This window comes from Ambystoma mexicanum, chromosome 12, assembly GCF_040938575.1.
Source record: "Ambystoma mexicanum isolate Mex_15411 chromosome 12, UKY_AmexF1_1, whole genome shotgun sequence".
Taxonomy (NCBI): Eukaryota; Metazoa; Chordata; class Amphibia; order Caudata; family Ambystomatidae; genus Ambystoma; species Ambystoma mexicanum.
The window spans coordinates 499,498,661-499,526,508 of NC_090936.1; the positions used below are offsets into that span (position 1 = coordinate 499,498,661).

General features: G+C 46.8%; 1 protein-coding gene across 1 annotated transcript in view; it reads right to left on the bottom strand.

Annotated features, from left to right (window-relative positions):
* AGBL3 (AGBL carboxypeptidase 3) overlaps nucleotides 1–27,848 on the bottom strand; it is a 2,309,829-nt gene that overhangs the window by 1,597,079 nt on the left and 684,902 nt on the right. The window contains exon 7 of the mRNA XM_069628782.1: nucleotides 4,945–5,727. Within this exon, the coding sequence (XP_069484883.1) occupies nucleotides 4,945–5,727 (783 nt within the window). The remainder of the gene's footprint in view (nucleotides 1–4,944; nucleotides 5,728–27,848) is intronic.

Sequence of the window (27,848 nt, forward strand, 5' to 3'; positions counted from 1 at the left end):
CCCTGAAGAAATCTGAGGAGTGGGGGAAGGAGCAATGAAAAGAAAATAATTTGAACTTACTACAGGGAAGCAGTTAAAGAAAAAGAAAAGAGGGCTGTGTCATTTGTCTTACTGACGCAGAGAAAGGGGCTGGGAGAAGGAGCGAGAGAAGCGGGGGTATGGGCGTGGTCATGCTATGTGCATGTGGCCCCCCCACGCTCTCTAAATTCTTAAAGGGCACTTGGGCTTGCTATGGCTCCAGTGCTGTCCCAGCTCTGCAGTACTCCTGCGAGTATGGAAGAAAGGGGATGGGACGTAGGAGTGCAAGAGTAGGTTGTAAGTAGTGGAGCCGACAACCAAGAAAGGCAAGGAGGAAAAGAAGGAGGTGGACTGAGAATTCACAAAGGAAAGACCAAGATGCGAAGGAAGATCTTGCTGTGGGACTCAGGTGGAAAAGGAGGAAACATTGTGTGAAGGGTACACTTGAAGGTCGTTGTCAATGGAGATAGGTGTAGTGGCTGGGAGTTCTTGTTGTAGAAGGTCTCACAGCTGATCACAGCAAGACCTTCTACAAAAAGAACTCCCAACGGGGAACAGTTACTATCCAGCACACCCTTCTCCATTGACAACAGCCATCACCAACCGGGACCACCCATCCAATGTTATTGCCTTGAGAAAAATCTTAAGGTTGAAACACTTGTCGGCACCAGTAAAACCAAAAGCGTGTTGCTCTTTTCTAAATCTACGGAAGCCTTAATAAACTAGAATGTATGTCACAAGAGTGACAATCATTGTTTGAAGCACGGCACAACAAAGAATCAAAAGTCAATAAGTATTGCAAAACACTTACCAAGTGTGGAAATTGGAATTTATTCAACATTGAGTATCACTTTGCCAGTGCCAAAGTATGACTGTTGGATCTCAGATACCTAAAAGCAACTAACCACATCACTTGGACTGCAGGAGCTCTGTCCTTCTGTGATCCCTATACAGGCCGCAGGTTACTAACGGAAGAAGCCTACACAGACACTTAGAGCATATATAACAATAGAGCAGAGATCCACAGTTCCACCTAGCTCCAACACCCTTTCGCCAGGCAAATATATACAGTTCTAAGCGGTACCACAATTATTATCAGATTTCATTAAAGTGTATCAACTGTACTCTGGTCAAATGTCACACAAATCAATTAATAAAAGTAACCAACAATAGACATAGGAGGAAAGCAGTTGGTTAGAACAATTTGCAGAATACTGGCTCTGTTACCTAGACACAGCTCTGTGTGGAGATTGCCCCCCCCGCCCCAACTTGGGCAACCTGTAAAATAAAGATATACTACAAACCGAGTCCATATATTTTTCAATGAGTCTTATTCCCTTCTAAAATGTTTCTACCACCCCAATGTACCTGGAATAGCAGAGTTCTTCGAGGGGGCGTCGATGGATCCTTCTTGAGTGACTCCTTTTAAGGAAGGAGCCACGGATCGCCGATGGGCCTCGAAAAAAAAAGTTTGATGGCCTTCAGGCAGCAGCTTCGGTCCTGGCGGTGCTCGTCGACGATGAGTCAAAAACGTCCTGCAAGGATGAGGCGTGCGGGGCACCTCGATGTCGATAGTTTGGGACCGCAAAGAGTCTATGAACAACTTTGGCCCAGCAAGGGCATCAAGTCGTCCAGCGTCTCTGTGGTATCCGGGTGGCGGGAAACCCACTGGCGGATTCTCCTCGGTGCATCGGCAGCCTCCACTTTCTCCGGCTGGACAAAGAGGTTGGTGGTGCTGGTGAGAGATTCCTTCGATTGGAATGTCTTAATCGATGGAGCGTTGCGGCTCCCATCAACGACGGCACGGTGTCAAGCATTCCCCGCTTCTGGGCAACGCGGCTTCGACAGGCCTCCAGCGGTTATAGCAAACCTGCGAACCCTGGTCGACGGCGGTGGAAGGAATGTCCGGTGCTTCTCTTCGTTCTCCTCGGCGGTCCCCCTCTCCAGTCGGCAGGCTGTCGAGGGTGTCACGCTTACCGGGAGACCGGGGTTCGCCACTCGCGCTCTTCCTCCCTGGCGCCTCTATTCGCGCTTTCGCGCTTGGGGAGGCGCTGGAGGGAGAGCTTCGGGGACCTGGGCTGCAGCTCCTCGGCGCATGCACGGGAGACCTCGGTCACGGTTCCGCGCGTGCGCAGTGGAGTGGTTGCCCGGGATTGGAGCGGCTTGCTGTCCAAGCCTCGCTCTGGGTCCGCCGGCGCCCGGCTACAATCAGGCTTGCGTTCCAGGCCTCGCGGGCGCCGGTGGCCCATAAAGGGAGAGTGAGGATCGGGAGCAGATTGCGTCTCAACACGTTCTGTTCCGGATCGTGCTACTCGCTCTCCCTTGTGTTCCAGCGCCTGCCTAGCCCTTTCCTTCAGCCTGGGGATTCCCTTCCCTTCTCCTCCCCAGTCTGCCTCCAGTTTTCTCCCCTTGGGTTCTCTTGGATCTCCCTTGGTTTTCTTTGGGTTTCGTTGGACTTCCCTGCCTAGTAGTTCTCCTCTCCCAGCCTGGTCCCTGTTTGGTTTCCCCTTCTTTTCCCGGGTTTCCTCTCCTTGCCTGACCAGTGCTCCTTGCCTGCCCTTGCCTCTTCTTTCCTCCCTTGCGCCAGCCTGTGGCCTGTGGTAATCCTGCCAGTGCCTTTCCTGGTGCTTGCTTCCGCCATCTTAGGACTCTCAAGCACCACAGCATCCAGTGTCAGCTTCTGGAGTACTGCTCCTTCTTCTTTGGACTCAAGTATCTGAGCATCCAGTGTCATTCTCCGGGAGTTCACCTCTGACTTCTTTGCACTCTGGAGCTTTGCCACTTCACGGACTTGTTCCTTCAACCTCTCCTGCTTGTGCTCGCACAGTCCAGACGTCACAGAAACCAGGAGATGGCAGCTTGTGGCGTTGGGAATCGGTCCATCTTTTACCCAGTACCCATTCTGGGTGGAGGAGAGGCTGGTCTCTTGTGTCACCAATTCTTCTCGTCAGTCTGGCTGCCCCGTCGAGATCAACCAGGTATTCAGGTACGCAACTGTACCGCGACTCCCACCTTAACAGAGGGTCTGACTTCTAAGGAGCTTCGGCCAAGATTAGCGGTGCTCGATGGTCCCTCGGAGCTCAGGAAGAGGGCGCCTAACTAGGTCCTCTCTTGCATCAGTCCTCGATGAACTCGACAGCTTTCGGATTGGGTCGAAGCAAATGCAGCAGCAAGTCTTCTTCTTCCAGCTGGGCTTCAAGGATAAGCTTCAAGTATCAACTTCAGCTTCTGAACGGGGTCAGTTAAGATTCCAGTTTCAACTTCAGCTTCTGAACCAATTCTAACAGTGAGAGGCCCCTAGACATACTGTTCTGTCTCTCATTCATTCTGCTGGGTCAAACTCAGGCAACCAATCACTTTGAGGGGCAGTCAGGCAGCCAATCAGGCATACAGTGCATTCAGGCCATTCTCCTCCCTCTCAGACACTCATAACAAGGAATTTGTAATTTGGGACAAGTACCCAGCCATTCAGCACTACACACTGCATTCAGACCAGTTTCGGGCAGGGCTGTCTCAGTCATTGTGTTTCATACCAGAAACCAGACATCCACAACAAGAAGTGCAAATTGGTCACACACTCCATTCACCCAGGTCCCACCCACAGGGTGTACCCACAACATACAGTCACTGGGAAGGCTCCAGCCAGTCTGGTCTGGACTTCCCCCACAATACCTTATATGGAACTTCCACCCAACAGCCAGTCAGGGGGAAGGGACAGAGTCAGGGCTTCCCGGGTCTTTGGGAAAACAAGCTAATAGGCAATAGAAAGGAAGAAGCCACAGGGGCTATCTTGTTTCCTATCAGGAATCAACCGATTCCAATGGCAGGACCTGGGTATACCCAAAATGGAGGATACTCAGAGCACCTGTTGAATTCAGCATGGAGCTGTCACCAGCCCATACCCTGCTCTGTGGGCCACACACGGGTGCCCAGAAACTTACACTAGGGGCACAGGGTTGTACCCCTACCCATGGGTGCCATAAGGGTATCCCAAGGGTCTGTACACCAAACCAAGAATAGGAAGAGCTGCACTGCCAGGTGTCCCACATGGACTCCTGGGCAGAAAATCCAGAACACATATGAAAAAGGACTACAGGACAAGGACAGGGAGGCCCTGTCCCTCCAATGCATTTCCAGCATCACAGTCAGAGAAAGGGTTTTCATGGGACCAAGACTGTATTGAGGCATTGAAAAGAAAAGGAGACTGGGTTGTGAACCAGTGTGAGGTCCCCTAACTCACAAGTAAGAGAGTGTCATTTCACCCAGACTACTGATTAGTCCGAGCAGCCAACTCCCTGATGGAAGTTTTGGGCCTATACTTGGTGGCTCTTGGCCTCCTCCCTGTTGCTGCTCAGATTTGCCATCCTAGACCTGAGATCTATTGGAAGAGACGCCCCTTGAACTTAATAGATTTCAAGGTTAAACAGAAGGTGCAACGGAGATCCAAACAAAGTGTCGGGACACTCAAACCACCCCTGGCGGAACAACTTTTTTGAGAATTATGAGGATTACTCGGAAGGAACCTGGATGAAAAAGTCTCTCTTCTGATACCATAGACTTTTACCATATTAAAGCCCAAGGAAAAGTCATCCTGCCATTTAATTTGAGGTGATATCCCGTTGTTAATCCAAATAAATGCATATGCATTTGAACACCATTCTTGTGGTGTGCGTCTCGTTGATCACCACTGTACTTTATGACACGGGATGGAAAGATGCAGTCCAACAAAAAGGACATTCTAGAGTTTGCTAAAACTAGGTGCAATTTAAGAACAGCCATCTACCAGCTGTCAACTATTCAACAAACCCACAATGCCTAGGCAGGGCTGACACTTCTCAAGATAGCAAAAGATACACTAAATTGAAAACAGTTTAAATTGAGAGAAATATTCACATAAGAAAAAAGCTTGTTCTAGAATAGGCTTACCGTTTGATCATGTTCCGGGTGCACCAGACAGAAGGGAAGGAGTCCTTCAGGATGGACCTGTAGTTACGATTCAGATCCCGGCCAGCAAGTGAACAGCGATAGTTGCCCACAATGACACCATCAGGATTGAGCATTGGCACAACTTTGAAGATGAAGGTGTCCCGGAGCAGGCATGCATCATCCCGGTTGCTCAGGATGTAATCCAAGAAACCCTTCATAATCCAGGAGCTGTTAGTCTCGCCTGGGTGGACTCTTGCAGTGAGAATCACAGCCTTCTTGCGTTTTAGCTCTTCACCAGACGTTGAGGGGTTGGTGATAGTAAGCACGTATACCATGTTCCTGGCCAGAGAGTGGCAGAGAACGCGGATCTTGCAGAACTTGGAGCGCTCAGGGTCATTGGCAATGTCTGCCAGATAACTCTGTAAATTTGAGTAGGTATAAGGGTAGCAGTGGGCAAAGTAGCAAGTATCGTTGTGATGACGAAACCTACACTTCCATGAAAGTGAGTAATATTGCAGCCTGTCTTGTTCTATGTTATTGCAGTAGTATTTGATTTCATCTCCCACTCTGTGCCAACCAACCTGATGGGTCTCAGCCTCTAGTTCAGAGTACATCAGTGGACGCATTCCCAAGCTGTAAAGACTGGAGGGCTTTGTAAAGTTGACTATTGTGAAACGATAAGGTACCCCTGCTTGCATGTTCTGCACCCTGAAGTAGAACCATTGTGTGTGTCGGTCAGTGTAGAGATCAGTGCGCAGCGTCAGTTGATAGTCGTACTCTCCCCTAGAATACAGAAAGAAGTAAAAACTGATTTGTTATTTGAAACTGTAGTTCACCCCAAACATATTTACACATGCGTGCTTGATGGCAGGACACAACTTACAAGCAACGTTTTAAAAGATTTAGAATTCAGCCATCAATGTCTAGAACCCCATTACCCCCGAATAAAAAGAAACTTCTGGGACTGCTTGTCAAATCCAGAATCAAATTTAAAATAGCCTTCACTCGCAACCAACAACTCTAATGCCTCCATTCTGCCAACTAACTACTACTGGCCAGACCATGTTCCAGGAATGTGGTGTGGCATATCAACAGAACAGGTGACAAAAGTATATCTTTCCAACAATCTTTATTTATGGTCAAGATAGATAAAGAATGAATGCCTTTAGGTTCTAAGAGTTTCTACAACTAAAAAGGATGCACTCTCAGAACTCTGTAAATAAATCGTGTCAGGATGGGTTAAACTAAAAAGCACAGTAAGGGTCTCCCATCTAAAAATGATAATGGTTTTCCTCTGAATCTTCGATCTAAATGCCATCTCATGGTTTTATCGCTCAGCACGCTTCTTGCAATCCATAAAACACATTATCAGAGAAATAACACCCAGCATGCTATTTTCAAACCATCTAGAGATGACGCACAGCTCACTCGCTTCAAGCAATATACTACCCAGCTAACTATTTTCAGCTTCAATGGATGTAGTTTGCAGCCCACTTTCAGGGATATACGGCCCGCTCACTCCCCCAGCAGTCCTCTCATATCCCTACCATCTAGTTGTGTCGCTCTCCTGGGCAGGTTTCACACTCATAGTTGAGGGTGGTGAGTGCATTTTAGCTTTCCCATGCCTGTAAGTCTCCTCTGGCTTCTTTGCTACTCTTCGCTTTGCCAGCTCCTCTAGGTCTCTTGGCATCTGCAGCTACAACAGCCAATGTAGCCTGCTCACCAAGTTCCCTGCACCTTGTGCTCGGTGTCACCATATCTCAATGTCCTCCAAGTAACTTGCACTCCCAATCCTGAGGTTTGGGACTTTTCAAATGCTTTCTTTGGATGGGTTTTTGATTACTGCTTTGGTATTGTTTTCGTATTGGTTGAACTATATTGTGGCATTTATCAGCCACCCTGGCTTGTTTAGAAGCTCCCCTGAGGGACTGGAATAACCTTAAGGCGGTTGGTGTTCCTCCAAAGTCTATAAAAACACTGGCAGCCATCTTTAACCCAATCAAAATATCCTGCCACAGCTCTGCAAGGGCTCTCCAATAGCCTGCATAGGTCTACAGGCTTCTGCTAGCTCGAGTGGATCTGGCTGCCTCCTCTGTACGATGCTCCTATCCGCCATGCCTCTTACCCTCACGGATTCTAGTAGGTAAGCATGCTCCACAGAAGTAGCGTTGGTCGTCTCTGTCAGTGCGTGCATGTGCATACTGTGCCCAGGTTCCAAAGCCCAGATTCAGTAAACTAGCCCTATTCCTTTGGGTGTCCTATGTATTCTAAATGCCTCAAGTATTTTAAAGGGTCTCTGACATGTGCCTTGAATATAACAAGAGAATCATACTCAGGTAGAGGGTAGGACTAACCTTACTATTGCCATAGCTAGGTCATACCTTTTGCTAGCTCTAAGTCCCCTAAACATTTTGATCACATTTTTTGTTTCTTGACTTTCTTTTGCTGTCAGAGAAACTTCTACCAATTTATCCCTGCAACTGCAACTCCTTGAGCTCCTTATTTTGTCCCTGGGCGAGTTAAAATGATAAAACTTGATCCACTGTCTATAGGTGTAGCTTACCGGGTAAATGTGCGCTATCCTTGGAAACTGGTAATTCTTCCACAAAATGATATTAAACCTCCTTTCGGTATCTGTAAATCAATAGTTCTTGTTACATTATGTTACAGCAGACATGATGCAGGGCTTTTCTATTGTACATGCTCAGCTGAGCATACCACTCCTTACCTCGGACGCTCGCTGTTTTTAGCATTTGCAATTTTTTTCTGAATTAGTCTTGCTTCTGTCGGATTAGTCCTGCATTGAATAAAAACAGCGAGTTCAAGGTGGGTGCTGATAACTTCCTCGTCAGAATTACTCATGTCTCTTCCTAAAGCTAAAGGAATAGTATTGTATATATGCTAAGAAAATGCCCTTGTCATCTATAAGCCTTACTGTGTGTTTCAAAATAAAGACACAGGCTCTATCCTGGGTGCTGCACGAGTGTCTTGCAGGCTGGCACCATTGTAGTTCCTCATTTATATTCTGATACGTATGTGTGATGTCATATGCACCGTGCACATGACGTCACTGCCAGAATTTGATCTGACCAATGAAATCATGTCTATAGTGCCCTCATTTTTGTCCTGCTATTCCCTTAATATTTGTTCTACCAGGATCCATTTGTTTCCAATGCACAATTGTTAATCCTGCCATGTAAACATATGTGCCTGTGACAAACCCATTTACTGTTTTCATGTATCTCAGTCTTGACAAAGTAATCTGTAAATAGCCACTAAGGTTGGATGATAAGGCATTTCTTTCTTTTGTGAACCATTAATGGTTACTAAACAATATTATGTATGCTCATGTTCGCTAGTACATAATTTGTTCTGCATAAAATTATATCTCAATGTTTACAATAGACAAATACAATCTGATGCAATTAATTCACAGCACTGATGTGTTCATTTCCATAATTTTAAAACATTAGCATATGAAACAATGATGCTTGTCATGGTGCATTATGATAAGCAGGTTATCAAACTAGGAATCAAACAAAGTGATATGGTTCACAGGAAAACATTCAACATTCATTTCATGATCAGTGTTTAAACCTTCTTTGACGCCATTCAAATATCATATACTTTTAGACTCTATTTGTCTCATTTTAAGTTTTAAATCTCCCCTCTCATACCACTTCTAGCCCTCATTAAACCAACAAACTTCAAGTTATTTTTCTCAGCAAATTGGTGATTTTTCTGCCAATGTACAGCAACTGGGAGCTTCTAATCTTGGTTATTGAGACTAGCTAGGTGCTCCCTGATTCTAACACGCAACTGTCTGATTGTACTTCCTACATAAAGTTTCTTGCATACACAAATCAGAGCATATACCACATGTGTCGCCCGACAGTTCATTAAGTCTTTAATTCTGATTTTCGTGCCCCTTGTATCGGTATACTCATGACAGTCGCCATGTGCATATCTGCACATGCGACATGTGCCACATTTATGAAAACCTGTTGTGGTTTTCAACCAATCACTCCCATTTGTTTTATTCATATTGCCGGTGTCCAGACATGAGGGACTTAGTTTATTTTTAACAGTTTCGGTTTGTCAGACAAAAAGGGTCGCAAATCAGAATCCATGAGTAAGAGTTTCCAATGTTTTTGGACTTTCTTATGTAACAGGTATACATCCTTTGAAAATGTGGTAATATCTATACTCCTTGCTGTTTCAGTCTTTTTGATGATAGGGTGAATAATAGTTGCTCTATTTATGATTTTGCTTCTGAGCGACGTTTTCTCAGTAATATCTTTTGGATACCCTCCTTCACAAAACCTTTTTGTTAGAAGTACAAATTCACTACTAAAATCTGCATCATTGCTACAGTTTCATCGAGTTCTATAAAATTCCCCAACTGGTATATTATTAATGGTCACTTTCCGATGGAAGATTTGTGCGTGGAGCGTTGAGTTGACGTCAGTAGCCTTTCGAAAAATGTCCGGGTCTCGAATTTACCTCCTACAATGCAAATATGGAGATCAAGGAAGTCTATACCATTAGTGTCACAATGGCCTGTCAGCGTGACACCAAATGCATTGTCATTATTGAATTTCTCAAAGGCTTGTGTGGAGCCTCGCCATACAATAAAACTATCATCTATACAGCGTGTCCATATGACGATATTATCCGTAAACTCTTTTTTATTTAGGGCATGTTTCTGCTCATGGGCTCCAGGAAGAAAACAGGCAAATGGCCGGAAGCAGTTTGGTGGTTAACCTGTCAGACAGAACATTAACAAAGGTAGAAGAACAAGTCTTAAACAAAGGATTATCATTTGCACCAACGTCAGGGACTCATTTTGTGGATTTTCAGATTGACATCTACAAATTTGTCAGAAAATTAAAGCTCAAGAAATTCTTTGCTACACAAGTTAACATGTATATTCCACAACCACAACAGAACCCACCGAGCCCTTTCACCATAGGTGATATTGAGAATACCAATTTACTGATGGCTTTAGAATCAGGTCCTGTCGAAAGCAAGGAGGAAATATATGCTCTGGATTAGAGGTTAAAAGGTAAACACTTAAAGTTATAAGAAATTAAAACTAAGTCTAAATGTACTCCTCAATTGGCAAATGAGAATGTGATCGAGACATTTCACCAAGCTATAGTCCAAGACATATATTCACAAATAGACAAAAACTTTAGGTATAGTAATCGATCCAGGACTAATCTTAGTAAGAATGAACAATAGGCATTAGATAACCTTGCAAGAGATGTGAATATAGTAATTTAAGAAGCAGACAAAGGGGGCAACGTGGTAATTATGAACACACAAGATCAAAATTGGCATGAAGCACTTAGCAACACCGGGGTGCTATAGAATTCTTAAATTCATAGTAAGAATCCAACCAGAAAGATTGTTCAAGATCTTCAGACTCGGAGACAAGAATGGTATGGCTTGGGACATCTGATAGATGATGAAAGACGTGTTTTCTACCTATAACAGAGCCGACCATGCCTACACGTTCTACCTAAGATCCATAAAGTGTTTCAGGATCTCTCCGAGGTCCGCACAATTATGAGTGGCATCGGGTGGGCTATGGAAGGCATATCACAGTACATAGACAATGCACTCAAAGAGCATGTACTAATATTGCCATCTTACATTAGGGATAGCACACAAGTGCTGCAATTTTTTTTCAGATATAGAATGGCAGGATGGTTTCCTTTTAGCAACAATGGATGTAACAGCTCTTTAATTGAGCATTGATTATGACCTAGCAATCGCAACCACTCAGCATCATATCAAATGCATGTAGAAATTCTAAAGACTTTTTTGAGGTTTACTCTTGTTAATAATCCCTGCTCCCGTTCCTGTCTAACCTTTTGGAATCTCTGGTCACGCCCCTTCTGTCTTCCTTTCTGGAATCCTCAAAGATTTTTAATCATACCCAGGCAGGCTTTAGGCCAGGGAGAGGGACGGAGAGTGTGCTTGTCTCAGTGCAAGACGATATGTCTAGACTTGTTGACGCGGGTGGAGTTGCAGCTCTGATTCTGTTGGATTTGTCCGCCGCATTTGATACGGTGGACCATCCTATCCTTCTTTCACGTTTAGCACAAATCGGGATCTCTGGCCCGGTCCTTGCTTGGTTTACTTCCTTTCTCGCAGATCGCACTCAGACCCTTGCTCTGCCCCCTTTCCTTTCTTCCCCCTGTGCCCTCACTTGCGGTGTTCCCCAGGGATCGTCTCTTTCCCCTATTCTATTTAATATTTATATCTGGGCGCTGGTCTGCCTTATCCGCTCGTATGGACTCAATTGTTATTCCTACGCTGATGATACTCAAATCCAGATCCGTTTGGATCAGGATCAAACTGAGGTCTCAGCCTGTCTTCATGACTGTTTAAAAGCAGTCGGTGTCTGGATGGACCAAAATTGGCTCAAGCTCAATGGCGATAAAACGGAGGTGATGTTGGTGGGTTGCCCTCCCAGCCCCTCACTATGGACCCCCGCTTTTTGGCCTATGTCATTTGGCCCCCTGCCCTGTCCAGTGGACAAAGTGAAGAATTTGGGGGTTATTCTGTCCGCCTCTCTATCCATGTCAAACCAGGTTTCAGCGGTCTGTCAATCCGCCCACCACCAGATTAGGGTACTTAAGAGGGTCCTCCCTATGATCCCGGAAGTTATGCGCCCCCCCGTGGTGGCTGCATTAGTCCTTTCACGGTTGGACTACTGCAACTCCCTGTACCTTTCTCAGCCGGTGGGCCATCTCCAACGACTTCTACGTATGCAGAACCTGGCAGCTAGACTAGCCACTGGTTCTCCTTATGGCGCGCATATCTCGCCAGTGCTCTGCCAACTCCACTGGCTTCCAGTGGCTCAGCGAGTTAAGTTCAAGTCGCTGTGTATTGTCCACCGGGCAATTCAGGGTCTAGGAGCTGAATTCCTTCAACACAAATTTTCCCGATATATCTCGGAACGTAATCTCCGCTCCTCGACCACCAATCTACTTGTGGTTCTCAGGTACAACTGGGAAAGACTCGGTGGCAGAGCTTTTTCCATTGCTGCGGCCAAGCTGTGGAACACCCTCCCATTGCTACTCAAGTCTACCTCTAATCGTCTGGCCTTCAGGAAAGCTCTGAAAACCACTCTATTCTAGTTTTTTGGCTTTTCACTGATTTTCTTGTTCGGTAGCTTCCTCACCAGCGCCATGATGCCTTTGGGCGACCGTGCTCTCTACAAGTCCAGGTAACATAACATAATGTTTTCATGTTTGCTGAAAAATACTATGCATGATATGATGTGATAGGTTATTTATAACACGCTTAATACCCAGAGGTTTCTAAGCATGTACCTGGGGATCAAACCTGTGTTGCTTCGTGTCGTCTTGCTTCCAAGGTGAGCATGTTGCCGCTGAGCTATCCTCCCGAGACAAAGGGGGTTGCAATAGGAGCTAAGTATGCTCCATCACCGGCCAACCCTTTCTTGGCCCATTTTGAGCAGAAACATGTCCTGACTAAACAAGAGTTTATGAATAATATTGTCATATATAGATGCTATATAGATTATATTTTCATGATATGGCGAGGCTCCACACAAGCCTTTGAGAAATTCATTCATTATGCCAATGACAATATATTTGGTGTACTTCTATCAAAAGCTTTTTGTGGGAGAGGGTATCCGCAAGATATTGTTGTTGAGAAAATATTGCTAAGAAGCAAAATCATAAATAGAGCAACTATGATTCACCTTATCATCAAAAAGACTGAAACAGCAAGGAGTATAGATATTATTACCACATTTCCAAAGGATGCTTACCTATTACATAAGATAGTCCAAAAACATTGGAACCTCTTACTCATGGATTGTGATTTGCAACCCTTTTTGTCTGACAAACCGAAATGTGTATTTACCAAAGCTTCAACCATTAAAAATAAACTAATTCCCTCATTTCTGGACACTGGCAATATGAAGACAACAATTGGGAGTGATTGGTTGAGAACCACAACAGGTTTTCATAAATGTGGCACATGTCACATGTGCAGATATACACATGGCGACTGTATGAGTATACCGATACAAGGGGCACGCAAATCAGAATTAAAGAGTTCATCAATTGTCGGATAACACATGTGGTATTTGCTCCGATGTGTGTATGCAAGAAACTATGTAGGAAGTACAATCAGACAGTTGCATGTTAGAATCAGGGAACACCTGTCTAGACTCAATAGCCAAGATCAGAAGCTGCAACTTGCGGTACATTGGTAGACAAATCACCAATTTTCTGACAAAAGTGATTTGAAGTTTTTTGGTTTAAAGAGAGTTAGAGGTGGTAAGAGAGGGGGAGATTTAAAACTCAAACTGAGACAAATTGAGTCTAAATGTATATGCTATTTGCGCTGCGTCAAAGAAGGTTTAAATAGTGATCATGAAATGAATGTTTTCCTGTGAACCATATCACTTTGTTGGACTCCCAGTTTGATAATATGCTTACCATAATGCACCATGACAAATCCTAGAAAATACATGATTGTTTCATATGTTAATGTTTTAAAATTATGGAAATCAACACATCAAAGCTGTGAATTCATTGCATCAGATTGTATTTGTTTATTGTAAACATAGAGATATGATTATATGAATTATGTACTAGTGAACATGAGCGTACATAATATTGTTTAGTAACCACTAATGGTTCACAAAAGAAACGCCTTATCATCCAACCTTAGAGGTTATTTACAGATTACTTTGTCAAGACTGACATACAGGACAACAGTGCATGGGTTTGTCGCAGGCACACATGTTTACATGGTTGTATTAATAATTGTGCATTAGAAACAAATGGATCCTGGTAGAACAAATATTAAGGGAATACCAGCACAACAAGTAGGGCACTATAGACATGATTTCCATTGGTCAGATCAAATCTCGGCAGTGACATCATGCGCACGGTGCGTATGAGGTCACACGCCCGTATCAGAATGTAAACAGGGAAGTGCAATGGTGCCGGCATGCACACGGCACCTGTGATAGAGTCTGTATCTTTATTTTTAAATGAACACTAAGCCTGTATAAATGACAGGGGCATTTTTTTTTAGCATATATACAAAACAATGAATGGAGTCATGGGGAGCTTTAGTAAGAGACATGAGTAATTCTGACGAGGAAGGCATCATCACCCACCTCAAACTCACACCGTTTTTATTCAATGCAGACAAATCCAACAGAAGCAAGACTAATTCAGAAAACATTTGCAAATGCCAAAAACAGCGAGCGTCATTGAGGCAAGGAATGGGATGCTTGAGTGAGCATGTACAACTGAAAAGCAATGCAGCATAACAGTGTAACAAGAACTATTGATTTACAGATACCGAAAGGAGGTTTAATATAATTTTGTGGAAGAATTACCATTTTTCATGGATAGCGTGCCTTTACCCAGTAAGCTATACCTATAGACAATGGATTAAGTTTAATCATTTTTTATTTTTTATTTTTTACTTGTGTATATCTATTTTGATAGATTTTACAAGAAAGATAGGCCGACTGATCTTCGCTCTTTTATTCATGAATAGGAAGCCGGTTCTCTTTCTCTGGTTATGAGTGGGTCTTGCATTCTTCTAAAGCTGTTTGGAGAATCTTTGCCGCCGCTACTGTCCAGGAAGTTTTAGAGCCGCTCGTTAGTATGGGCCACCATGCCTCCTCCTCTTTTATTCTGTAATCGGCTGTGACTGGGCGGAGGTATGCTTTCCTGATTTCTTTGAATTTTTTACAGTTCATTAGAAGGCGGCGTATGGTTTCGAACTTGTCGCTTTCCTTGCACAGTCTGCATGTGTTGGAGTCCGACTGACCTCTGATGTGGAGAATTTCATTTGTGTGGAGCATATTTTGTCGGGCTCTTAGGAAGGTTTGGCGAAGGGGTAAGTTTGGAAATCTTTTGAGGTATTGTGGCTGTTCATTCAGTTTCATTTGCTGAGCTGGCAAGTCCTTCACAAGTTTGTTTTCGTTTGCTATTTCTGAAGTGTTAATCCAGTCTAGCTCCGCTAGCTTCCTTTTAATTTTGAAGGGGTTTCTGATTAGTTCCTCTTCGGAGGAGGCGATTTGACTGAGCTGTTGGTTGATTTGGGTTGCCCATTTTGTTAGCATACTATATCTTTCTGATTTCCTTTCTGTGTCAATCAGTTTGTATAATGGAGGCCCATCAGGGAGTCTCGTTTTTCTGAAAAGGGAGATGCTGTTAAATTTCACTGTGGCTTTCAGTGAAGTCAGGCCCAGTTCTCTCCGGATTATTGCCATTGAGGTAGATTGGGGTAGATTTAGCACCGTTCTCCAAAAGAAGTTTTCTAGCTTTGACCAAAGTGAGTCCGAAATTGTTGGCATTGCTTCACCACCGTACGTTAAGGCTGGGACGACTTTTGCCTTATAGAATTTTAACGTTGCGATTAGGGAGAATCGTCTGAATTTCTTTTCGAGCATGCGGGCCTGAGTTCTTAAGGATCGTGTTTTTGCTCAGCGATGCTTTTGCATGCTTCCTTCCGTTGGTGAACTGTCCATGATTACGCCAAGATATTTGAAGTTAGGCACTGTTTCGATCTGCGCCTTTTCCAGATTTCATTTGAAGGTTTTTGATCTTTTCACATATTTCTCCAGAATCAGAATCTTTGTCTTGGATTTGTTTATCACCAGGTTTGCATTGTTAATGTACTCAGAGGTGGTTTAGCTGTCTTTGGAGGCCAATCGGCGTCTGGTCTATCAATGTTATGTCGTCAGCATACATGAGGTGGGGTACGAGTGTTCCCCCTATTTTTGGGGGGGAAGACTCTTGTGTTAGGGCACTCGTCTTTGTAATCACCCAAAAAGGCGACGAACAGGGCTGGAGCAAGAGGGCAGCCCTGCTTAACACCTCTGCAGGTTTGCATTTCGGATGAGAGTTGACCTTTTCTGTTTAATTTTACTCTCATAGTAGCAGGCTCTGACCGGAGTGAGGATGTTAGTTGGGCAGCTCCAGGAGTTGAGTTTAGACCATAACTGCTCTCTTTCGACAGGTGGAAAACTTGGGTTGGATCTATAAACGCCAGGAACATTCTGGAGGAGCTTGCTAGAGTTTTGTTTTTGATAATGCTTAGCATCATTATGTTGACTGTCATCGCTGAGTTTTTTTTAAAGCCCGCTTGAAGTGGATCTGCGCAGGGTGCTGATGATGCCCAGAGTTGGAATCTGTTTAAGAGGAGCATTCCGAAAATCTTGCCGATAGTGTCCAGGAGGGCTATTGGGCGATAGTTACATGGATTGGATCTGTCTCCTTTTTTCTAAATGGGGACTACTGTCGCAGTAGTCCATGATCTGGGAATCGATCTAGAGCTTGCACATCTATTGAAAACTAGGCTGATTAGTGGGGCCCATTTTGTCGGAAAGTTTTTAAGGTCGACGTTGGTAACTCCATTGGGACCTAGGGCTCTTGAGGCTTTCAATTTGCTGATGAATGTAGTTATGTTCTCTGTGTTGGAGACGTCTGCCCATGCAGTGTCAAAGGCGTCCACAGATGTAGTTGCAGAAGTTACGGGAGCTTGAAAAAGTGACTCAAAATGTTCTTTCCATCGCTCCTCGCTTACCCCGTTTGACGGGACGGTTTCGCTCTGGTCAACTGGCGATTTCATAAGAGCCCAGAATTCCCTGGTGTTTCTGCCAATCCTTTTCTTAATATATCTTCTGAGTCGTTTTGGTAAAGAAGTGCACTGTGATGTTTTAACCATGCTTTGTATTTTTTGTTTCAATCATTAGTTCAAGTTGGAGGGCCGGAGATTTGAGGTTTTTCGCTCTTCTTTTGAGTTTCCTTAAGGCAGCACGTTTGGAGACCACTTGTTTGTCGTACTGATGGATGCCACTATTGCGATGTCCATTGTCTGGCCGTGGTTTGTCTTTGAAGGGGCTTAAGAGGGCCTGGTAATAGTCTTCTGCTGTTGCGCCGTCTGAGGTGTCGAGTTTGAGCTGGTAATTCTTGGTAAATTGTTCAACTCTTGCAGCAGTTATTCTCAGACGGTTGCCCTGAGCGGTGCGTTCTATATCTTCCTTTTCATTGATACTTTGGTTGTTGAGATAGAATTCCATGTAGCTCGCAAAAGGCTGTGATCGCTTGCATCAGTTCGGATTACTTTGAACGTTGTTATTAATTTCAGCATAGCGTCTGTGACGAAGATGTAGTCTATTGGTCCCGTTAGATTGGCTCTCTCCCATGTGGGGGGCCTGCCTTGGTCCGGGAGGGCCAGGTGTATGTTGTGGAAACTGTGCAAGGTCATCAGGTTGTTCCATAGAGTGCCTCTGTTCTCCGATGCGTTTTTTTGTCTCGGCTGCTGGTCTTTTCTATGTAGATGGAGTCTATGGCTTTTTCGATCAGTTTCAGGAAAGTTTGCTCCTTAATTGCCTGTGGGTTCCAGGAGGTGTTGATTATTGCCAGACGGGTGGTCAATTTTTTTGCTGAGGACCAGACATAGTGCACCCAGCTGGTTCTTACCGCCAGGTGGTGGGTTGAGGCTGATATTGTTTCCTGAATTTCAATGCCGCTGCCCATGCGTACTGCCAATAGCAGGCCGGAGGAAGGGCGGCCCAACCTGTTCTTGGCGGCTGGTTCGAAGGCGATGTCAAAACCATCTAGGTGTGGTTTTTCACACTGTCACAATTCATCCAAGGCGATTAGGTCGAACTGGCCAGGGTCCATGCCTCCCGTGGTCATCAGATGTCTGTAGCCGCAGGTATTCCACGAAGCAATTTTGAGGGTCTTTGTGGTTAGGTTGAAGAAGGGAGCTGTAGTCATTCGCAGCGGCCCATTTTCCTAGGCCTCTAGTTGCTATTTTTTTATAGTGATGCATAAGGCTTTCGGGAGCCAGGCCCACAGTTGTTTCAGCGGTATTGGTGTGAAAGCCTTTTGGGGTGTGGTGAGGGGGTCACTTCTGGCATGTCTGAAGGGGGTCATTCAAATCGGTTTCCCTGTGTTGATGAGTCTTGAATCTTGAGGGCGCCCCTTTTTGCGACTTCTTCTGTTCCTCCCAGTTGTTTTCCGCTTCTCGCGCTGGTCTTGGGTGCTGAATCTGAGTGCTTGTTTGGTCTGGTTTGAGGAGTGATCTTGCATTTTTTCTCTGATCGTTTGTCGATTTTTACTTTATTGAGTCTGTTGTCTCTGTATAGGCTTTCTGTTCTTGATATGTAGTGCTGTTTATTTCCTCCTGTTAACTGTTCGTTAAGTGCGGATGGGTTGTGTTCGCTATGGTCAGATACTATTGTTAGTTTTATTTCATTGCAGAGCAGGTCCGCTTGGCCTTCGCTTAATGGGAAGCCTAGTTTTCTTGTTATTATATGTAGGTAGCATTTTGCTTCAGCTTCTTTATGATATGGTTCAACTAAGAGTAGATCGTTGGAGGAAAGATGTTGGAAAGCCTTGCTGCGGTTGAGTATTTATAGCACTGCACCTCTGTTCAGTACTGTGGCCACCTTATTTATGCCAGTTTGTTCTAATTTTAGGATTGTAGTTGGTGAGTTTTTTCTCTTGTTTCTGCTCATTGTGGGTTTGGCGTGGCCTCTTGGTTTGTATTGATCTGATCAATCTTTTCCCCAGTCATCTTGATGTCTGCTCTTGCCGTGATGTTGGCTGTGCATCTCGTGATGTCTCGGAGGTTATGGGTGCTGTGCGCTTGATGCAGCTCTTTGGAGATGATGCTCTGGTTTTCCCTCCTGTCTTCTTCGACAGCGCATTGACGGCGAGTAATTGTGAGGATTTTGGCTCCCATCGTTGTGTCGCTTTGAATGGTTTGTTCTGCGCTGTGATTGGGATCTCAAACGTTTGAATCGATCTGGTGAAACATCGGGGCGGGCGGTGGGGCCCGTGGAGGGGGAGCTGGCTGAGATTCAAGTCTTTTCCTTTTCTCTAGCGGTGTCCCGAGGTGTTGATATATTCATCATTTGGTCATCATCCAGAAAATCCTCAATCGAGGTCAGAGACCTCTCTCGCTGTCTGTCGTTTGCCTTACTGCATGTAGCAGCTGATTTTGGGTCTGTGAGTGTTTCCCCCAAAATTCTGCTTATTGGGTTTGCTTTGGACTTGGCAGTCGAGTTATTTTTTATTGGTTCTCATGTAGTTGTTCTTTTATCGTTTGGCGGCTCTTTGATTTTTAGTACTGCTTGTGTATTGATGGCAGCTCGTGGCGTTTTTTGAGGTGTGTCTTCGGGGATGCAGAGGATTACGTCCGACTGTGCTTGGGTTGATTTGAATATGAACAGGTCCCGCAGGGTCGCTGTAGTACAAGGGCAGCTGGCTAGTTTGTTGTTAAATATGCTGAAAGTTTCTTTCATTTGAGGTACTGGTTGCTTTGCAAATTAGTGGAGGCCCTGCTCACAGCTGTTGGTGATGTCCGAGTACCTGCATGGCAAGCCACTTTGTCGTTGGTTGGATATGTTGATACCCTTGGGAGCTCTTGCGGAGGAGCTTGAGTCTTTTGTATTTGGTCAGCGTTTCTGTGTGTCTCCATTGTTTTGTCCATTGCAGTCACATATCCCTCAAGGTAGATCAATTTTGTGTGCATCATGGCAGTTAAGGTGGTATGATCTTTTAAGGTTTCGTTTATCGACTCGTATAGTTTTCCGAAAGGTGCAAGGCCGATTGTGATTGCGGACATGATGGTGAGCATATCTGGCCTTTTATATGGAGTTTCATTTTGTGTGGTGTTCGGTGCTTCAGTTCTGCTTCTGCTCCTTATCGGGGTGTTTGGGAACAGGTCATAAGTCTTTCGACAGGGTGAGGTCTGATTTATGTTGAGGTCACTAGGTTTGTGGTTTGGCCCATTTGTTGGAATGCAGGGCCCGTTTCGTGGGTGATTGCTGCTGGCCCGGTGTTCGCTATCGTCAAATAGCCCTCTGGATACATCGTTCTGCATTTGCCTCTTTAGTGGAGATGACGTAGCCCCTTTCTGGGGGGACAGCAAAGCGTCTGTGCTTTTGCGTTGCAGGGAAGCAGATTTTGTGTCGTCGATTGGGGGTGCTTGCGGAGTTGGGAGTGTTGAGGGGCAAGAGGCTGGCAAGCTTGGTGAGCTGATTGCGGAGGTCTTAGAAGTAGGTGTGGAATCATCTTCTGTAAGATCTGCCTCGCTAAGTGCTGGGCTTTCCTCTGGGAGTTGGTTGAGGTCAAATGCTTCAGTAACCACAGGGCACCTTGTATCTGGGTCGGTCGCTGGCGCAGATGCCCGGGAGTCGCCCGTTTTGCGGGTCTTGGGGGAGGAAGAGGGCTTGAATAGCTTCAAGCATCCCAGCGTCCGACAGTTCTAACAGAGTGTATTTCCTCTTGCTCTGTTTTTTAAATAAGTCTTTCAATTAGTTGCTTTGTGAAGGTTTTGTGAGTATTTTTTTTTTGCAATTGTTGGTTTCATGGGTTTCTTGTGAAGTTGTGTTTGTTTCTTTTTTTTCTTTGATTTCCTTCTTCTACCTGCTCCCGAAGGTTGTCAGGTTTTATGTTGTCCACGGTCGATGGTTGAGATTGTACTTGCTCATCTTGTGGCGTGTGTGGTCCCTCTGGGTTTTTTTTCTTTGCGTTTTTGTTTTTCTTGCTAAAGTTTAGTTTGAGGTTTGCTGTGTCTTTGTTCTTGGCCAAACAGTTGGATTTATTGGTTGTAAGAGGAGGCTGGGTATTTTCTTTATTGCATTCAAGATCAATCCATTCGTCCTCCTGAGCGGCTTTCTTGAGAGTTGCTGAATTTTCCCCCATTCTAGATTTCTTTTCAGTGGCACTGGTTGAGGGAGGGGGGCAGTCGTCTGGGCCGGCGTGGATCAGTGCAGCGGTGACCATCCGCTTGGAGGGGTGAGTCTGTGTTTCTTCGTCACAGAGTTGTTGATGCCCGGGGGAGCCCGGTTTCTCCCGATGGCTCGGGGAGGTTGCGCGCCCTTTCCGACCAGCAGACAAGGTCTCCAGCAGCACAGCACCGCTTCCACTTGGCGGCTGGATCCCTGTGGTGTCGTCCTTCTCCGAGGTAAGCGGGTCTCGGAGCAATGGAGGTGGAGCTTTCAACCGCGACCCACTCGTGCTCTCTGACCCCCGGGCAGAACCCGGCTCCGCCAGCCCTTCGGCTGGCGGAGGAGGGGGCGCACACGCGACGGGGACAGATGAAGGGAGAGGGTCAAGGTGCTTATGTGAGGTAATTGTTGGCACTGAGGCTGTCCTGTGGGCGTCCAGGGTGCTGGCAGGGGCGTCAGGCCTCAGTCTCTCCTGGCGCTGTTTTTTGGTTGTGTCGGCAGGTTTAAGGTCTCGAAATCTTAAGGTCGGAGATTTCTGCCCCACGGACAGTTGCAAAGGCAGGAGTCCAGCTGCCTGACTCCTTGATTTCTCCATAGATGATGTTAGGAAAGCAGGCGAGGGTGCTCCAAAGTGGACCCTTGCCTTATAGGCATGCCTTGAGCACTTCTCAGTGATCATTATTCCGTCAGGCCTTTGGCATGAAGTTAATTGCTTGTGCTGGGCGTTAGTACATGCTTCTCTGTATCTGCCATCTGGCTATCGGGCCTGTCAGGGACTGCAGAGACTGAATCCCTCAGCGGCTTGCTGGTGTCATATGTAGGTCCTCCCATGCAGGATTGAATGGAGGCTGTAGAAAGTCTGCTGGTTAGTGGAGCTCGTTGGGAGAGAGTAAACTGCAGAGACTGCGACTCCCTCAGCGACTGGCTCAGCGGCCACTTCACGGCTTGCTGGTGTCTTATGTAGGTCCTCCCACAGAGTATTGAATGGAGGCTGTAGAAAGACTGCTGGTTAGTGGAGCTCGTTGGGATAGAGTAAACTGCAGAGATTGCGACTCCCTCAGAAACTAGCTTTTAAAAATGACCAATACAGAAGAAAGGAACCATAAACCTATATTATTTACCCATAGGACTAAGGGATAAGAAATCCTGTTATCGGTGAGTTCTCAACTAAATCATGCGCATCACTAACAGGCTGGTACTATTTGTTTTAATGGTGTACGGTGTAATATAGTTAAACACTGGAATTATACTAATGGTGATCTGGTAGAACACCACATCAATCATTGGTCCTTCAACAACTATCAATAGGGGCATCATTTAAACTGCTCATGGAAGATATGGTGCGCCACACAACCCATTTAACATTTTTTTATTGCTAACAAGCGCAAGAAATTAGTAAGATTAATTAACTGGGCTATATTTGTTCTTGTCTGTTTTTCCGTATGTCTCACCATACTGCCCTTTTGTTATGATTTTGGGAATGTAACTAAATATTAATTTTATTGTTACTGTTGCTTTACATGTATACATACTTTTCTTTGGTTGGTTGGAATGCATAATTTGTATGTAACACTTGGATATGTTGTTAATGATGGTAAAGGAACAAGTTACTTACCTGTAACTGTTTTTCTCCAGCATGGGTCTGGCATGGATTCACATGCTCATGAATATTCCCGGTCGTCAGGCTGGGAATCCTCAGTAAAAGAAAAATCAGTTTCAGTTTAGTTTCAGAACTGTCTTTCTCCCATAAACCAATCACTGAGCTATGGGTCATACTGCCCCAGCCAATGACTGCCCTCTACATAAGCCCCTCCTCAGGCAGCCATCTTCAGATTTGGTAGCACATAAAGTGGCAGTAGGACCAAGAGAAGAGTCGCAGAGGGGCAGGCGGGAGAGTTCGCATGTGAATCCATGCCAGACCCATGCTGGAGAACAACAGTTACAGGAAAGTAACTGGTTCCTTCTCCATCATGGGGTCTGGAATGGATTCACATGCTCATGAATAAAGAATACATAGCAGTACACACATGCACAACCACAGGAGGTGGCAAGAGAACATAAGCATCTCTTACCTCCTCACCAGGCTCACCTTAAAGCGGACAGGTGGCGCAGCATTGCTTGGCCGACTCTGGACTCCTCCCTGTAATCCCCATCGACGCAGTAGAATCACGTGAAGGTGTGCGTCGACCTCCACTTAGCAGCCCTGCAGATGTCCAGCAGGGGCACTCCAGACAGGAACGCCGTAGTAGCAGCGATCGCTCTGGAGAATGGGCTCTCGGACGGCCAGGCAACGGTCGGTTTGCTAACCGGTGACAATGGGTGATGCAGCCGGAAAGCCACCTGGAAATGAAGCCTTGGACAGGGCCTTCCCATGGTTCATAGGGCCAAAGTTCACAAAGAGCTGAGACATCTTCTGGAAACTCTTTGTGCGGTCCACGTAGAACTTCAGCGCTCTAGCCACATCCAGCGAGTGCAAAGTCCTTTCAGCCGGCGACAAAGGAGTCGGAAAAAACACAGGTCAGACAAAGGGCTCGTGAGATGAAAGTCCGACGGCACCATGGGCATGAAGGAGGGGTGCGTCTGCAGCACCATCCTCATCTTGTGAAAAGTCAAGTAAGGTGGCTTACAGAACAGGGCCTGAATCTCAGCCATCCGTCGTGCAGAAGGGATGGCCACGAAGAACGCTGTCTTCCATGGCAAGAACTTCAGTGGAACTGTCTGCATAGGTTTGAATGGGGGGCCTAAGAGCCTAGTCAGTACCACATTGAGCTCCCACGCCAGGGCTGGAGCCTTCACCGGTGGGAACGAACGGAACAGTCCTTTGAAAAACTCCTTAACCAGACGGTGTGACCAGAATGACAACCGTCCTGGAGATCTGGTGTAGCGGGAGATAGCCACCAGATGAAACTTGATGGAGGCATCAGCCAGTCCCGCTTTGGCCAACGACAGCAAAATTATAAGTTACTCACTGTAGTGACTAACGTACCTTTAGTCCTTAGTCCCGTTTCCTCCATACTGCATGGGCGTCCCTTCCAAGGGATGGGAGACGGACCCTTTTTTTACCAGAAAAAAACACCTTCCCCTTTAAATTTAGAGGCACGCAGGGGTGCAGCCCAGGGAGCATACGCTGCCCTGAGTCCACCCTATGGCGCCACACCTCAGTCCCCACTGATGCGTCGACAACAGATTTAACATTGCCTAATGACACCAGTATTATTAGGGGGGAGGTTGGTGGGACGTATGGAGGAAAGGGGCCTATGGACTAAGAGTACTTTAGTCACTACAGTGATTAACTTATAATTACCCTTACGTCCCGTCCCCTTTCCACCATACTGCATGGGCGATTACAACTGAATGTAGCCCCAGGGTGGAGAGGAGACCCTCCTTAAGCAGATAGGTTCCTGAGAACCGCCTGTCTGAAAGCCGCATCCAATCTAGAGCCGGCATCCAAACAGTAATGCTTGCAGAAAGCCGAGAGGGTGGGCCAAGTGGCCACTGTGCTTATGACTTGCTAAGGGATATGGCGCTGGAATGCGATGGGCGTTGCCTTGGCCCCGACTGCGTGGGCGTGCATGTTGGCCAGAAGCAGCTTGTGCTGGCCCTCGTATGCTTCTTTGATGGCCGAGACTATCCAGCGGGATATGGAAGCTTTGGAGGTCTGATAGCCCGGTCTTGAGCTTCCGAAAGTGACGAACAGGGTGTTCGATTTGCGGAAGCTCTTGGTCCTGTTCAAGTAAAATTTCATGGCATGTCTGACATCCAGGCAGAGCAGCCCTCTCGGTGCTTCGTCCTTGGGATCGGCAAAAAACATAGGAAGGACTATTTGGGCAGAAAATGCTGGGTGTGTCCGCAGGACTACTTTGTCCTTGTGAAAGGTAGTATATGGTTCCAAGGCGACCAGCGCCTGGGTTTCGCTCACTCTACGAGCCGAGGTGAGGCCGATTAGTAAGGTCGTCTTGATGGTGACCAGCCTGATGTCCGCGGATGCCATTGGCTCAAATGGTTTGTGCGCCAGGGCACCAAAGACTATGTTGAGGTCCCACACCGGGTGCAGCCTCTTGATGGGCAGGTAGTGCCTTGCAAGCCCCATCAAATGTTTCTTGACGATAGGATTGGAGGAGAAGATCATCCCCTCCTCCGAGTTCCTGTAAGCTCCGATGGCTGCGAGGTATGTACGGCAAGTGTCAACCTGCACACTAGTGTGAGCGAGGTGCGCTGAGAAGGAGAGCACGTCGTCCAACGGGTTCCATGTGTTAGTATCTCCGCAAAAATATTGCGATACAAAAATATTGCCATATTTTTGCAGTGATATTGAGCCATGGACACCCCTGCATTGTTATTAAATGTGCGGGGGACACCCCCGTTCCCGCAAATGACCCCCCCCCCCAAAAATATCGCCTATGGCGAGACAAACGACCATATGTACAGTGATATTTTTGGTGGGGATAATATGTAGGGATACCATCCAACGTACATGCCAGGGGGTCGAGTTCCTTGGAGTGTGCCCAGTGGCAGAATCTGGTCCATTTACTTTTATACTGGGACCTGGTAGCCTTGCTCCTTGCGCCCTGAATTATTTCCAGATTAGCTTGAGAAAGGCTGAGGTGCCGGAGCGTTACCTGCTCAGGTACCACGCTGTGAGTGCTAGTTTCTGTGGCGCGGGGTGGATGACCATGCCCTCCTGCTGGGCCAGAAGATGTGCTGGGCCCGTCGGGAGGTGAATCAGGGGCATCTCCAAGAGGCTGAGCTGCTCCGAAAACCATGGCCTGGCCGGCCACCATGGAGCTATTAGAATGATGTTGAGTTGGCGAGACTCCTTGATCTTGCAATTCACACAATAAATCAGCAGAGTGGGCGGGAAGGCGTAAGCCCTCATGCCGTTCCACTGTAGCTCAAATGCATTGCCCAGGGAGCCAGGGCCCTGTCCCTGCCAGGAGGTGAACTGAGGGCCCTTCTTGTTGTGCCAGGTGGCAAAGAGATCCACATGGGGATGACCCCACCTGTAGAAGATCTCCTGAATAACGAGGTTGTTTAGCTGCCACTCTTAATTGTCCGCTCCCAGCCTGCTGAGCCTGTCCGCTTCCAGGTTGGATTCCCCCGGGAGGTGGACTGCTGTGAGGTAGATGTCGTTTTCCAGGGCCCACTCCCACATGCTGATTGCCAGTCTGCACAGAGGAGGAGATCTGGTGCCTCCCTGCTTGTTGACATAGTACATGCTGGTCGAGTTGTCTGCCTGGATGAGGACAACCTTGCTCCTGAGAAGTGGTAGGAATGCCCTGAGCACTAGCCAGATGGCGTTCAGCTCTAGCCAATTGATGTGGAATTCCTGCTCCTGTCGAGTCCAGGTGTCATGATGCCCACCCCCGGGGAACCAGACCAGGTCCAGCAACCCCGGAAGCAGGCATCAAGTTATTTTGAGCAAGCCCAAAAACCCCTGCTAGGGGCTGTTTGGGTGCGGTCCTGGAGCCTATGGCACCAGGCTCATATGGTGAGTCAGTCCTGGCGCCATAGGCGACAAGCTCATAGAGTAGATCTTACCTGATGCAGACCATGCTGCAAGCTTACCTGATGCAGACCATGCCGCAGAGCTCCAAGCCAAATGAGGCTTGGAAGGGACTATTTTACCTAGGGACTATTTTTACTCGGGTGGGGCTGGGGAGGAATACTTACCTGGGACTACTTTGGAGGCTATTTAAACCACGCCCGAAGAGCAGCACACGCTTCGTGTTATTCTGCATCCAGCAGCGTAACGCTCACCGTGTCTGCAAGCCTGCATCCAGTCTTCTGCCACGCCTGCCTCGAGTCTGCAGCTCCTACAAAAAGGGAGGAACAGAAGGAGAAGATGTTAGAATAAGAGCAAAACCTTCGATCCTTACCTGAATTCCCCCGCGCCTTCGAGCTGGAAGAAAGAAGCATTTTACGCGCGCCGCCTTGCCTGCTGCAGCGGCGCGCTGAACTCACCGGCCTTCGCAGCATCCTCACGATCCACCGCATCCTTCTGCACGTTCCCGCCGCACTCTGGCACCTAAGGGGAACACAAGAACAGCAAAGGTGAGCCAAGGGAATAAACAGAGGCAGTAGTAACTACCCCCATAGACTTACCTGATTACCGCCGGGGGTACTATTCCTCTTCACGGGTCGGCGCAGTCTCCATTGCATCTTTGCCGTACCCCGGCCCCTAAGGGGAACAAAAGGACAACAAGGTGAGACGAAGGGACAAACAAGGGGAACTCTTCTCACCACAATAGACTTACCTAATTTTACCGCCGGAGGCATTATTCCCCGAACTTCATATTTTCTCTCCACACCTGAATAAGGGAGCAAGCCACAGGTTACATTCTGGCCTTATTTTATTGAACTGTGTAGGATAAGACAAATCCTTACCTGAACTTCGTCAGCTACCACGAGGAACTCTTCGCTGGGGTCAAGCCGCAAACTGCAAGGAATCGGACAAGAGTGAAAGTCAGACATGTGAACTCTTACGAACTACATACTTTTAGGAGTCAATATTGTTCTGGAACTCACCAATTCCTTCGAGCCAGTGAAGCAACTGGTTATCAATGCGCCCCTGCGCTCAATGCAGGATGGAGAGCTCATCTTTTCAAACCATCAGGTGAGACTATAAGAGGAGACATCAAAGGTGATCTGTGGGGAGAACAGCGGGGGTGGGGGGATTTATGCTCAACCCCACGGGTGGTTAATTCCCTTTCTCCATTTACAGAAGAATATTCCTACGGGCCAAGCAAACGAAGCTAGGTGGGCCAGTCCAGTCCATCATCTCGGCCCTACGTGTCACATTGGTGGAGACCGTAGCTGTCCAGCTCAGATTGACGCATCTGTGGGAGCCAGGTGAGTGTAACACCAGGTGCCATGGACCGAGAGATCGTCTAGAGTGGCCCCCCAGCCCTTGAGCTAGGAATCCGTGGTGACGGTGGCCTGCGGGGTGGGCGGCCGAAAGGGATTGCCCGTCCGTAGGTTGCAGTCCCTGGACCACCATGTTAGGTCCGGGTGGAGAGATGGAGGAACGTTAATCATCTCGGATTGAGAGCTCCGCACCTGGTTCCATGAGGCTGCGAAGTGCAGCTGAATCCTCCTCATCCTGTGCGGGACTGGTAATAGGACCGCCGTCAATAGACCCAGG